This window comes from Periophthalmus magnuspinnatus, chromosome 12 (assembly GCF_009829125.3).
Source record: "Periophthalmus magnuspinnatus isolate fPerMag1 chromosome 12, fPerMag1.2.pri, whole genome shotgun sequence".
Lineage (NCBI taxonomy): Eukaryota > Metazoa > Chordata > Actinopteri > Gobiiformes > Gobiidae > Periophthalmus > Periophthalmus magnuspinnatus.
The window spans coordinates 1330182-1343750 of NC_047137.1; the positions used below are offsets into that span (position 1 = coordinate 1330182).

Consider the following 13569-nt stretch of genomic DNA (forward strand, 5'->3'; position numbering starts at 1 on the left):
CATTGGCAGGATATACGCTGATTGTGTGTTGTGCTCTGAAGGGGGATTGACTTAACATGGAGAGCAGGGAGGGGAGACTCAGAGTGTCAAAAATGAGTGAAAGTGAAACTTATAAAACATGTTAATACACTGTTTTGGGTGACTATAGCATTTTTGAAAAGGTAATATGGTGATCTAAATGTTATGTTTGCAGTCACCCCATAGAAGTAACATATCCCCTCTTTAAATAAACCATGCCTACTGCTGCTACAACCCATCTCCCCTGCAGCAGCCGAACCATCAGCATCCTCAGCTCCCCTATCTCCTCCTCTTCACCTCCACCAGAAGCCCCACAGCAGATATTTAGCATAACAAATTCAGTGCACACCCCTCATCACATTGCTACCTGCCTGATTTCCTGTGCAACTGTCCATGGTATCTCTGTGTGTCTCAGAGTTCTTCCTTAATAATGCATGGATCTGAAGCCCTCATTTTCAAGATGAATGCTTCCACACAAACACAGGTGTGGCTTACATTCTCACACATGGGCCTTGATTGTGTGGGCAAACAGAGCACAGCCTTACACTTATCATGATAGCTTTTCGGAGTTTGCATTAAAGCTTTCATAGAGAAGATAACACTTTATTGCCCTTAATGACCTTGTACCTGAGTTTTACTGTTAAAATCAAAAACTTAACTATTAAATTTTAAAGCGGGGGTATGTTACTTCTATGGGGTATTAAGCGCTAACAGATAACATATTTAGATTACCACATTACCTTTTATTGTTTTGAAAATGCAAAAATTGTCCAAAACAATGCATTAACATGTTTTACAAGTTTCACTTTCATTTTTGATGCTGTGTATCATGCTATTGTATATTTATGGAGAACTGTCGTGTGGAAACATGAATATTGGATGTAAAGCTGCTAGAAGTGTGAAAGTGAAACGATATATTTTAAAAATGTGTGTTTTGTTCTGAAATGGTCTGCAGCTTAAACCAGTGAGACTGAAACAATGAACTGTTTCTGTCAAAGGTGTTAAGTTGTATCTTAAACAGGGACAAAAAATGTTCTGTTCATGAGTTTCAAGCAATTTAATTTACTTTTTAAAATTTAGACTTTTCCAAATTTAAAAGGTAATAATCAGACTTGAATCGTTTAAAGGTAGACTGTGTAACTCTTGAGGAAAGGTCTGCATTTGCCACATATGTCCCATAGCGTGTATTATCTTGTATTTATTCAATGAATGTGTCAGTATTGCTAAAATGCCTTAAAAACACTTCTTTGTGTAGGAGGGGCTCACCTCTTCACAGATTTGACTTGTAACTTGACTTGGTAGTGTCATCTGCTTGTCATCATGGAGATAAATAAGTCTGAATAAAAATTTCCAGTGGTCCTGGTAAGAAAATACATTTTGCCTATAATCCATCTTTTTTCAATGAAGGAGCTTAAAGAAACTGTATGCACTCATACAACTTTAAAAAAGGTTCTATGATCACCTGCAGATAGAAGACATATACAGGTTTGTCTCATTCTAAGTATATGCACAAGCCTCATGTGAAAACTTGGAACCTACAGAATTCACTCACTGAGCTGCAGAGGCTGCACTAGCACTGATTCATGATTGGCTGCAAGTGCTGGGGTTTAGGTAGTGACCAGACAGATTCCTTTTAGGTTTAAACCAACTGCATTTAAGCATTGGAACTGACAACCCAAATGAGAAACTCATGTGAGGCTCATTCTGCTTTCTGATTGGATTTATTGTGTTGAACCAAAACACAATATTATAACATAAACAACTTGTCTATCATGTCCAATCTTTCTGTAATTAAGAGTAAGTCAGTGTTACAATCGTTATCAGTAAAATCTATATTTGATTTGAAAATGTTTACCTTGTAATTGGGAACACAGCTCATTTTTAAACACATTTCCTTAATCTTTTGGTCAGTAGCTATTCATTTCATGTCTTTTCATAGTTGTATTTTTGGAATATGTACTAATTATTTTTACCCTTCAATATATATTCAAAACAGTTCTTTAACCTATTATTGAGCCAATAGCCAACTGATTCACGGTTCTTCTCACCCACATGGCAATTATATTTAGCAGCCATCTCCTCCAGCTTTGAATCCTCGGTCTTTTTCCATCCATCCTGAGTCAGAGAGAAGACTGCTGCTCCGAGCACACGTAGAAGGTCTCGTGTGTGGGTGATGCGCGTGTGACCCTAGGCCCCACCAGACACGATCCAGCCAAAGAGGATGGTAACACTTTGGACTGAGGCTGCTAATGCACTCACTCTGCAGATGAGTCATCTCTGGAAATTATGAATGAAATAGTATTTTAGTGACATATTTTTAGGCAATTAATTCATTCAATTTCTATTTCTGGTTCTTTCTATTTATGTTATAACTTCTAAACCACTGAAAGTTGGTGGTTCGATTCCTGCTACTGACTATACTACTACTACTACTACTACTACTACTACTACTACTACTACTACTACTACTACTACTACTACAGGATTTTGAAATAGAAATAAGAAGATTAAAAAGTAGATTAGCGTTATAAAGGTATACATGTTGTATAGGTTACATTTTGCCCCCATAAGGAATTATGTCCTGTATGTAACCCACCCTTCATGTCTGCTGAGGCAGCCTGTTAGGGGCACTGGACACACAATGCAGAGCCATGAAGACCCATCTCCAGATCTTCAACTAGATTTGCTGCAGGATCACCTTTTGGGGCTTGGCTATATGGTGATAGAAATGTAACTGTGATCTCAGTCCTGTGACTATATGCTATTTTGATTAAATTGTCATATTGTGATTTACTTAATGTCTCATGGATGCAGCTCTGTGCTCAAACAAAGGCACTGACAGAGTAACTGACAGGTGGATTGAACCAATCATAGTAACATATGACCTTTAAGATGAAACTGATGACATTAGTTCAAGGCTATATAAAGATAGTAAGTTTACAAAACCCCTAATACTAGTCACTTGTGGGGAGCTTACCCAAAAACAGATGGGCTGGGGAATTGTACCCAGAACCTTCTTGAGGTGAGGCAATCATCTGCTGAGGCTCAGGTGACAGAGTGTTTGTCCTCTGATCTGAAGGCTGGAAGTTCAAATCCCGCTCTCAACATACACAACACAACATCATTGGTTGAGCGGTCAGGTCAGGTCCAGGTCCATTGGTTGAGCGGTCAGGTCCACTGACCCACAGGTTGGTGATGCGATACCAGCTCCCACCGATACTCCCACTCTCACTGTGTTCTTGTGCAAGACACTTAACCCACATCACCCCCAGTGTCTGCATACACTGGTGTATGTATGATATAAAAGTGCTTTGAGAGCCTTGGAGATAGAAAAGCGCTACATAAATGGTCTACTCCATCCATCTACAAACATGGACAATCAGACAGCTAATCCTCCAGCAATTTAGTGCTGAAGAAGCATGCCTGTAGTGATGTTAGGTAGGTTTTTGTTATTTTATATTTGCTTAGTAGTATATAAGGTAAGAAATTGCTTTAAAATGGCTTTGCCTGTTATGTTCCACAGTGTAGCATTACACTCTTCTATGTAAACAAGTAAGCAGCAGCACCAGGCCAAGTTACAGGTCAGGTGGCTACCCCACTCACATGTTTTTCAAGATATTTTTCAGTGATAAAAACACCAGCAACTGAATACATGCCAGCTAGTTATGGTTAATATAATATGGAACAGTCTGGGCAAGGCCAGAAAAGTTAAATAGTGCACCTGTAAATTTTAAAACTCCTATATTTCACAAAATTGGCGTGTGAGCTTTTAACCATGTTACTTTATAAAAAATATACCCGGAGTTGTATTTTGTTTTATATACACGTTTGAGTAACCTATTATTATTAGTCTGTCTAAATCTCAAAAACTCAAAATGCTCTGTCCCACCTTGTCATTATGTGATGGATTTGAATTTAGCATCTACCTCACCAAAAATTGGCAATTCTGGACCTGAAATTATTCAAATGATTTTAGTGTAGGTGTATGGAGTTTAGAAACACAGCGGAGCACTTTCTGCATTACCACATGACATTACAAGGTTTTTCTGTTTGAGAAAAGAACTCAGCGTTTGTGTGTTAAATGTGTGAATAAAACATTGAAGAAACATTATATCATAGATCAGAAAATAGCGCAATATGGGCCATTTAACCCATAAGTTTGTGAATTGTTGCAATTCGGCAGATCTAATTGGCCAGCGTGCGCAAAGAGCAAAATAATTCTACTACGAATGATCAATCACAAAAAATATTATGTTATAAAGAAATGAATAGGTTAGTTTGAATATTTGCATAGTACCCGCCCCCGCCCCGAGTTGCCTCGGCGCCTGTGCCTTTACGCGCTGAGGTGGGAGGTATATGAGTGCAGGCGGCGGGCTCTGGGTCCCTTTTACCGCCATCAGAGCGGACTGGTTTTCTTTGCACCGGGAACGACACATTATCACCGCCGCACCCTCCTTTCCTGCTCCATCCTCCGGCCAAACAGCGCAGGTAAGAGCCGCTAAACAAGCATGGACTCCCCCGAAGACGTGTTTCACTCGTGTCTCATGCGTAAAAGTGTGGATTCGCCCTGTATTCTTATGTAAGGCGGTGGTAGACTGGTTTACAAACGAGCTCTGCTAATGCTAGTTCTGGCACATAGCGGCCATTGACACGGGCTACATCATGGTTATTTTTCCCAGCACATTTTGTCAGTGAAAACGAGCAATAAACCAGGATCAAATCAGGACTAGGTGTGTACTAAACCAGGGTTAAACCAAAACAACTAACGTATACGACCACGCCAGGGAATATGAATTAAACTAGGTCTAAACCGGGACTAAACAAGGATTAAAGGTCTTGACAAGAACTAAACCAGGACTTAACCACGTTAAAACCAGGACTAATTTGGATGTGAACACCATGGATATCAATTTTTTGTGTGGAAAATTTCAGAACACGGGCCTGTGCATAATGTATTTTTAGAACGATCCGACAAGATGCCAAAGAAAATGGCAAATTTCGTATATATTATCGCGTATTTGTGTTCAGTTTTAAAGCAAACGATTACAGAAATGTCATGTTACTGTAGACTATAAAGCCATTTAGTTTGATGTGGACACGTGTCTGGCAAGTGCTTGACCTTAATATTTGGATGTTTATTACGCGCAGGATAACCACGGATGTAAACTCCATTTTCAAGCGGCTAACTTGGCAGGTTTAGCCCGATGAAGCGACAACAAGTGACAGGCATTCGTGCTAATATTAAAACTGCATTTGAAGTTGCTACCGGGTTAAAATTTCCACCTTGGCGCTGTCTGAGAAGTGTTCCTCCCATTTGAATGCTGAAGCTAGCTGCACATGAGCTAGCCACGCTTAGCATTCGTGCGCACATCAATTGACAGGAGGCTAAAGGCCGGGCTAAAGTTGGCCTTTTTACAGCTAGTTTGTCGTATTTATTGCGTAAAACCATCAGTGACCATTTGGATAATTTGGTTTATATAGCAACGAGTTCGATTTGGTGGTATTTGGGTTTGTACATTGGAGATGCGATGCTACAGGGAGGGTCCAGGAGATGGTTCGCATTTTGTGTCCCCTGGGTGGGTATGCAACACGTGGTCGTGGGGCAGAAAAGGGGGATAGACCCGGGACTGCCCTAAAGTCCACTATTCTTCCTCTGGATAGTTTTGTTAACAACCTCAAAATGCCAAACTAGCATTTGTTTTTCGTTGCCCAGTGTTTTGTGGCTACAGGTAACCAGGATGCTCTATAGTCTGTTGTTAGGGGCAGGTTGCTAGGTATTTTCTTTGAATAGCATTAAAGGTGTACTGTAACTTTTCTAGTGGAGAGGCTCCCACCTGCTTATCTCCATGGATTAGTGTTGTCAAAAGTATCAAAATTGAGATAGGCCTACTAATGAATACTAATACCAGTATTGAAACTAGATGAAAAAAACTTAACCTTTCATGTTGAGTTTTAACTATTTTAAGACCACATGATATAAAAATGCTATTTGTGTTGAAAATTCCAACAGTGAATAAAAACTGCTCTTAATTTGGGTATCAAAATCTGTATTAAGTTTGTTCTTTAGTATGAAAATGCAGTTTGAAATTTTAGTATCATGACAAAGTGCCCTGTATATAGCATTAAAACTATGAATTTCCAAGCAGGTAATTTCACTAGGTCAGATTTCTGGAGAGGCGACCTCTGAAAAATCAAAGTTTCATATGTTTAATGCCTTTTATTGTGGAATATTCTTGGTAAAAGAACCATCTCCATGGGGACAAGCAGGTGACTGACCCGCTCATCAGAAAAGTTGGAACTTGTCTATCGTTCCAAAGTATGGTTTTAACTTTGTTACCATGGAATCCTGCGGGTGACTGACATGCCACCTCCAGAAAGTACTGTACTTGGGTTGAATGATTTGGGTGAAATATTGAATTGGGATTTTTTTTCCTGACAGATACTGAACAGAATCACATTTTGAAAGATTAATCTCAAATCAAAGTTCACATTTTAAAATGCATCCAGAAGAATGGACAAAAAGAGTGAAATATGAACTGGCAACTGGGCAAGAATCACATTTCTGAACCTGTTAGTACCATCTAGACTACAGGGATAGCAGTTTTTATGGAGAATAAGTCTGTGTATTCCCTCAGTAGTCCATGTCCAGGTATGATCCATATGCTAGCAAATATGATTTTTAAATACATGTGCAAGCAGTAATTTCACACATGTGCCGCTTTAAAATAAATGTGTAGCTTGTAGGCAGTTTGTTTATAGTGCGTTTATTGTTCAGACCCACACCACATGAGACATTTTTCATTTGACACAGTGGAGAATATAGCTCAAGTTTACACGGGGTTTTATAATTGATCATGTTAATTCGGCAAGTTAAAATGTTATAAATTATTGGATTCATTTACATTTTTTTTTCTAAAGTGAATGTGTGTGGATGAAGTGCTTTATGAAGTTTGCTAAATTTGGAGATCAATGATACTAGCGGGAAAAAGATCTAAATTTCACATTAAAAACATTGTATCCAGTGTTAATTTGTGTGCATATAATTAACTATTAGCTTCCTGTCTCCTTTTTATAATCATATTGATGGTCTATACATGCAATATGGTGATTAAACTTAAGTTTGTAATCTCATCCTTGTTAATATATCCTTGATAATGTAAGATTAAGTGTGTGTATATATACAGTCTTAACTTTCAGTGATAAAATGTTTTCTTAAATTTTTTTTATCCTCCATCACAGGGTAAATAAAGCAGTCTTATTAAGAGTCCACGCTTCACTGTGATTGGTTTAATCCACCTGTCAGTCCCTCTGAGCATGACAACAACCTAACCAATGGGAGTAGTGGATTCCAGTAGATTCCAGTATTATGAATTCGTATCCAAGTGTCAACTATATCGACTTACGGTTCGATACATGACAGATGGAACAATACATTTTGAGGGTCAATGTGTTTATTGTGGGGACTGCTGTGAGTCATTACCGATCAAGATAGCCACTAAAGTTTTACATTTCTCCTACTTGTGTATTCAAGCACATTTTTAAAACTATATTGTACATTTTAGAATAGTTTTTTTTGGGATAAATCTGCTTTAGGGTTTTTGAGTCAGTGGCATGTCTTAGTTGCAATATTTATCATCATTTTTTTTAAGCAATATACATCGGCCTTCATTTCTATTTGGGCCGGTTACAGTACATTCTGGACTGTTGTTAGTAGGGTTGTCACAATGCTAAAATAGGTTTTGATGCTAGGAATAGACTCGATACCGATTCCACAATGATGATTAAAAAAACCCCTTTCTTTTAGACAATGGAATATGATTTTCAACATTAAATCCTAGTGCTTTCTTTTATATTGCAATTTTGCCTTTATCTATGGAACCTACCTGGACTACTTAGGGATTACGCTGTAGTCCGTGGGTGTATACTAGTCTGTGGTCTTGTATAGCTCAAGATCATTCTTAAAGCTCAAGAACTCAAGAAAGGTTAATTTCTGTCCTGTATCAATATCTGCTCAAATGAATATCTAATTTTGATATTAGTTGTAGTCTTGATTAGTATCTGATTTTCGATCCTTTTTGACAATCTTAATTGTTGGTATTGTTCAGTTAGTGTCAGCTATAGCTATAGATGGTCTGTGCTGAAGCCTCCCCTGGCTGCCATTGTGCAGCTCAGGGCTCAGTGTCAGAACAAGATCTGCTGAGTCACTTCAGAGCAGCTGGAATAAAGTGACAAACTCCAGAGTCACAAACACAGGTCTTTGTCAGTGACACGGACTGTATATGCCTGTCATGATAAAAAACTTTCAAGCAAATGTAGACGATATTTAAACCAAAACTATTTAAATGTACAAAATTTGTTAGTGTTGCATTTTGTCACCCATTTATAGCAGCTCATAAGTAGTTTGTTTGTATCTCTAATGACTAATAAGTTTTAATTCAACATTTTACAGCTCAAATTTCACTGTAGTACAGAAGAATAACCAAAAATTTCCCACTAGTGCAAAGAAAAAGTACCACGAGAGATATTGACCCCCCCCCCCCCCAAAAAAAAAAAATTTAAAAAAATTACCGTTCTATCTGTCGTGCATTGAACTATAAGTCTATATAGTAATTGTATAACTGACACACAAACCCTAAACTAGTAGCCCATGGACCACTATGGAACCTACCTGGATAACTGAGGAATTGCATAGATATAACGCTGCATGGTAATATAAAAGCACCTTGATGTTTACCATCGTATTGGAATCGGTATATTGTATCAAGTCTATTCCTTAGTATTGAAATGGTGTTATTATGAATTAGACTATACCCAACCTAACAGAAAGTGACCTAACTTGTATTGGTATTGGAACACGAGTTGTTGTCATGAATTTGTTTTGGCTTGCTTTCAATGTAATTTGCACAGATCAAATTTAGGTATCAGAAAAAGTAAAGATTAATGTTTTTAATCTGCTCATTTTGCAGCATTTTGAGTCTTGATATTTTAAAAGGACAACTCTAGAATTTGGTATTGAGAAGATGCATTTTTTTAGTTTGTCAGAGATGAGGGGAACGATAGGATTAAGTGTAGACAATAATCATTTGTTGGTGATTATTACGATTATATAAAATGTCCATTATATCAGCAGAATGAGGCAGAAAAAGGCTATGAGGATCTCTTCTAGATCATTGCTGTTTTCAGTTTTAACAAAGTATGCTACTGTAGATCTCTCAGTCTTTAACTGAGTTTCGATCAGACACGTAGAGATGCATAATAATTTTGAAACCTTGGCCACGCCCCTTTTTAGACAAATCGATCGGCAGCACTTCTCTTTAGTCGACTACAGTACAGCCTACAATATTGATAGGTTTTCATTTAATATTAGTTTACCAATCTCTTTTAGGGTGTTTGGCTTTTTAAACAAACGGTAACATGCAGCCTGTATGTAAATGGGTCAAGTGAATTATTTATGTAACTGACTGCAAAGTATTTGTGACTTTTGAAAATTCTAATATTATGTAAAAGATTTCTCCTTTTTTCACTAAATGAATGGCTGCTGGCATGTGGTGGAACAGAACAGTGTATACAGGATGAAAAGATAATAAATGCAAATTAACATGACTGGAAAGGAATGACTACATTTGCTGACTAAAAAGGGGCTAAAAGCTCTCCAAACGATTACTTATATGTACTACAAACTACACTCGCAAAGCCAGATCTGCAGGGGGAGTTCATGCAACAACTACCATTTGTGTTGGAAAAAAATATTATGAAACTATATATTTTTGAGTTTGGTATTTATGGGGATTTACATCTAAAAAGGCAGATCAAATTCACTGAAAGTGACTTCAACTTCAGCTCTCACTTCTTTCTGCTGGTGTCCCATATAAATCCTAATAATCTAAATAAAATTATTATTCCACTAAAGCAAAATTTTTGGTTGATCTAAGACCATATCAACCGATTAATGGACTAAATGCCTACAGTTAAAATTTTTCAGTTAGCTAGCTCACTGTCTCAAAGAGAAGAGTCATTTTTATTAAAATTGAAAAACATAACCTATTCAAATTAATTAAAAGAGGGTACCCAACTATGTCTATATGTGGAATACTTAAAATTGTTGTGGTTTAATATTTATTATGCCTCAAAATTAGAAAGAAAAAACTTTTGTCTTAATGCTAATGCTAAACACAGAAGTGTCCTCTTCTGGGGTTTTCATTTTATGTGTGTAGTGTTTAACATGTAAGTGACATCGACCTACAGCTCCCTGTCCACTGCCTGATCGTTAAATATTTATTAATTTTAGTATGACTCAGCAAGAACCTCATACAGCTACAATTGAACGGAAGTAGTGACTAACGGTCAGTTTGCTGGGCACTACTGTGCACAGATCCTATTGCAGTCGAAATAAAAATTGCTTTTTGAGTCGTTGCAGTTATCAAATCACCAGGGATGCATTTCACTTAGTAGTTTCCAACCCTTTTTGTCTCCTGGCCCCAAATCGTGGTCACACTCTTGAGTACACCTTATCGTGTTTTTTTTTTTTTTTTTTTTTTTTTTTTTTCCTTATTGTGCTTACTGTTTAAATCCATCTTTTAAAAATCTGAAACCATTCCAACTACCCAATGGCAAGTGCTTGTGTACCCATACTCCAGGTTGGGGAAATGCTGATTTACACCTGTCACTATAACATATTTTGAAGTAAATATAGACAATAAATAATCATATAGAAACCAGTTTACTCCACTGAGTAAACCCAAGGGCAGATGTTAACCCCAAAAATGGTTTTATAATTTTTATTGTTAAAAAAACAAAACTCAAGGTGCAATAAATAGCAAAATTAAACACTTTAGTACAGAGTTAAGTTATAAGTTGTTAATTCGACCCTCTACAGCCATTTATTTCTGGCTATCATATTGCCAAAAATAACCAAAGATTTCCCAGTAGTACAAAGAAAATGCACACATGATAAATATTGACCCCAAAATATTGTTCAATACATGATGGATGGAGCATTGTAAATCAATAATAGTAATGTAGTATTTATAAACTTTCTATCATCCAAATGTCTGTCATGATAAAGTAGTATTTTGTTCTTTGTAGAGGTCTAAACTACAGATACAAGATGGACATTTCAGAACATGTTTGCAGATTACATTCTGTGATTCTTGTGTGTTTATCAGTTCATATCTTCAGTCTTCTCTCCTGTAAACACCCTTGGAGGACCTAGGAGGCACTCTGAACCGAATCCTACTTGTTAACCAAATATTGCACGTCAAATCAATAGTAATCGGTAGGTAGACGACCATACAAATTAAGATTTCAAAAAGCTAAACTACTAATAAAAAATGGCCAGTAAGTAAATATGTACTCTGAACAGATTCCTACTAAGCAAGTTTCAAAATCTAATCAATGCTTGTTCACATAAAAATCTCAATTGGATTTTTAAAAAACATTTTTTTACGTAATGGACTGGTAATTGCTATTTCACTTATTTTGTTACAGCAACTTTAAGGTGAGCAGAGATGATGTGGTTGTGTGGGCTTGAAATATTAAAGCAGGCCTATTGTACTTGTGTCTGCTCTGTAATTATAATCATCATTGTTGTAATTTGGACATTTAAAATTACAATATTCATCTAAAACTACTTAATGAAAGAAACAAGTCCACTGACTTCCGCACTAGAAAACTGTGGTGTCCAATGGGAGCTGATGTTGCAGATAATGTCATCACAACAAAGGCCTGCATGCTCTTATGGATGGCTGCAGATCACTAGCGAGCCAGATTTTATTTTTTTCTTTTTCCCCCATTTGCACTAGAATAACTATGCAATACTACAGAATCCTACAGAATTACTAACAATTTGTGCTTTTCTAATGGTGTGTTGTTTTTTGTTTTTTTACAGTTTCACTTTAGACTCGGCAAAGATGGCAGACATGGACAAGTAAGTATCTGGCCGCAAATTGAATGTTTTTCCCGGCTCGTTCCAGCAGCGGTTTGGGTGTTAAACTTAACCAAACACTAAAACTGCTGCTCCACTTATTTGTAAACCTCACAGTATTAACAAAGAGGATTATCTGTCCAAGGCCGCTAAAAATTTAGCACCTGAGCCATGCCATGACAAAATAAGCAATTTAAGAAACTCTCAAGTTAGGTTGGTGAAATAAAATTAAAAAAAACTTTCTCTTTTGGACAATCCTGATGACAATATTCAGACAATATTATGGTAACCCATCAGTACAGCTGGGCCATTTTGCCTGAAAATAAAATCATATTTATAAATATTTTTCCTCTCCAGTTTTAACCATTTTCTGTAGTTTGCAGAATTTTTTGTGAAGATCACCTGCTGTGATCATTTTTAACCCATTGGCCCTTTGAGGAAAGCTTTAATAATAATAGTTTTAGCTCATTCATAAAACATTTGATTGATGGGGCAAGGCCAAAAAAAAAATGTTGGGGCTGGATTTGTCCTATAACATGCTTGTAAAAGTGGTTGAGGTTTAAGAATCCAGGTCAGATCTGTGAAGAGCAACCCCGCTCAGTCAGAGCATGGTGTTAAAGGTTGGCTTTTGTTCTCTGCCCCAGCGACATTGAAGGATGGGGCAAATGCAGTCTGCCAGGAGCAGGGGACCCATCTCCAGATGTTCAGCTAGTCTTAGTCAGGACTACCTTAGCTGGAGGATTTGACCTGTTGTGAATGTTTTGGGCTGATGGAGGAAACCGTAGGAAACCACCCCGGGCACAGAGAAAACATGCATTTATTGCCTAGGTCTTTCTGTGTGGAGTTTGCATGATGGATAAGGTTAATGCCATACTAGAACTTCCAGGCAAAGCAATGCCATCTTCCTGGAGGAAAGCAGATGGCAGACCATCCAGTTACAAAGTGCACTTTACTCATAAGCTACTAGGTTTGTTTTGTATATATTATGTGAATATTTATTTCTCTGATTGGTTAATTCACCTGACAATCAACACTAATGGAATAGGAAAAGTCTTTGCTGACCATTCTACAGTTTTAGTGTTGGTCCAAAGCTTGACTCAATCTCTGGCTCTGTCCCATTGTTTTTGCGGCGCATTGATCTGAGCTGCAGCGACCGGAGTCCAGTTTCAGGGGATCAGCACAAGCCTCAGGACACTCTGATCTCTGCAGGGCTCCAGCAAAGGCAGCATGAAATACTCTAGGCTATAGACTCAGTGATGGTAGAAAAACTGTCTGGATAATGCAAATTTGCAAAATGGATTACAGTTTATATTATGGATGGCAACTTGTCTATGCAAGTCTTGGAAGAGATTTGTGTTCACTTTAATAGTCAGTAATTTCTAATGGACGGTGATCAGCTTGGACTTCTCATTAAAGGTTCTACAGCCAATCATGTCCAGTGTGGTTTGGAGCAGAGTTCAGATGAAAGTTAATAATTGCCATTTAAAAACAAAAAGTTAAGTCTCCAATGCCTTGCCATTATATTTGTTTTTGTGCAGCAAAGAGCAGGCAGAGATGGACCCTGCAGACATGGAAGATGTGGAAGAAGTGGAGGAAGAAGAAACCGGAGAAGATGTCAACAGCAAAGG

General features: G+C 37.5%; 1 protein-coding gene across 3 annotated transcripts in view; it reads left to right on the top strand.

Moving 5' to 3' along the window:
* Positions 1–4365: 4365 nt before the first annotated feature.
* Positions 4366–13569, top strand: part of nap1l1 (nucleosome assembly protein 1-like 1) — a 31344-nt gene continuing 22140 nt past the window's right edge. For 2 of the 3 annotated variants that reach the window (XM_033976085.2, XM_033976086.2), the window contains exons 1-3: positions 4366–4506; positions 11906–11944; positions 13480–13568. In XM_033976085.2, coding sequence (XP_033831976.1) covers positions 11928–11944; positions 13480–13568 — 106 coding nt within the window. In that variant the 5' untranslated portion in view covers positions 4366–4506; positions 11906–11927. The remainder of the gene's footprint in view (positions 4507–11905; positions 11945–13479; position 13569) is intronic. The other variant, XM_033976087.2, reaches the window with a different exon arrangement.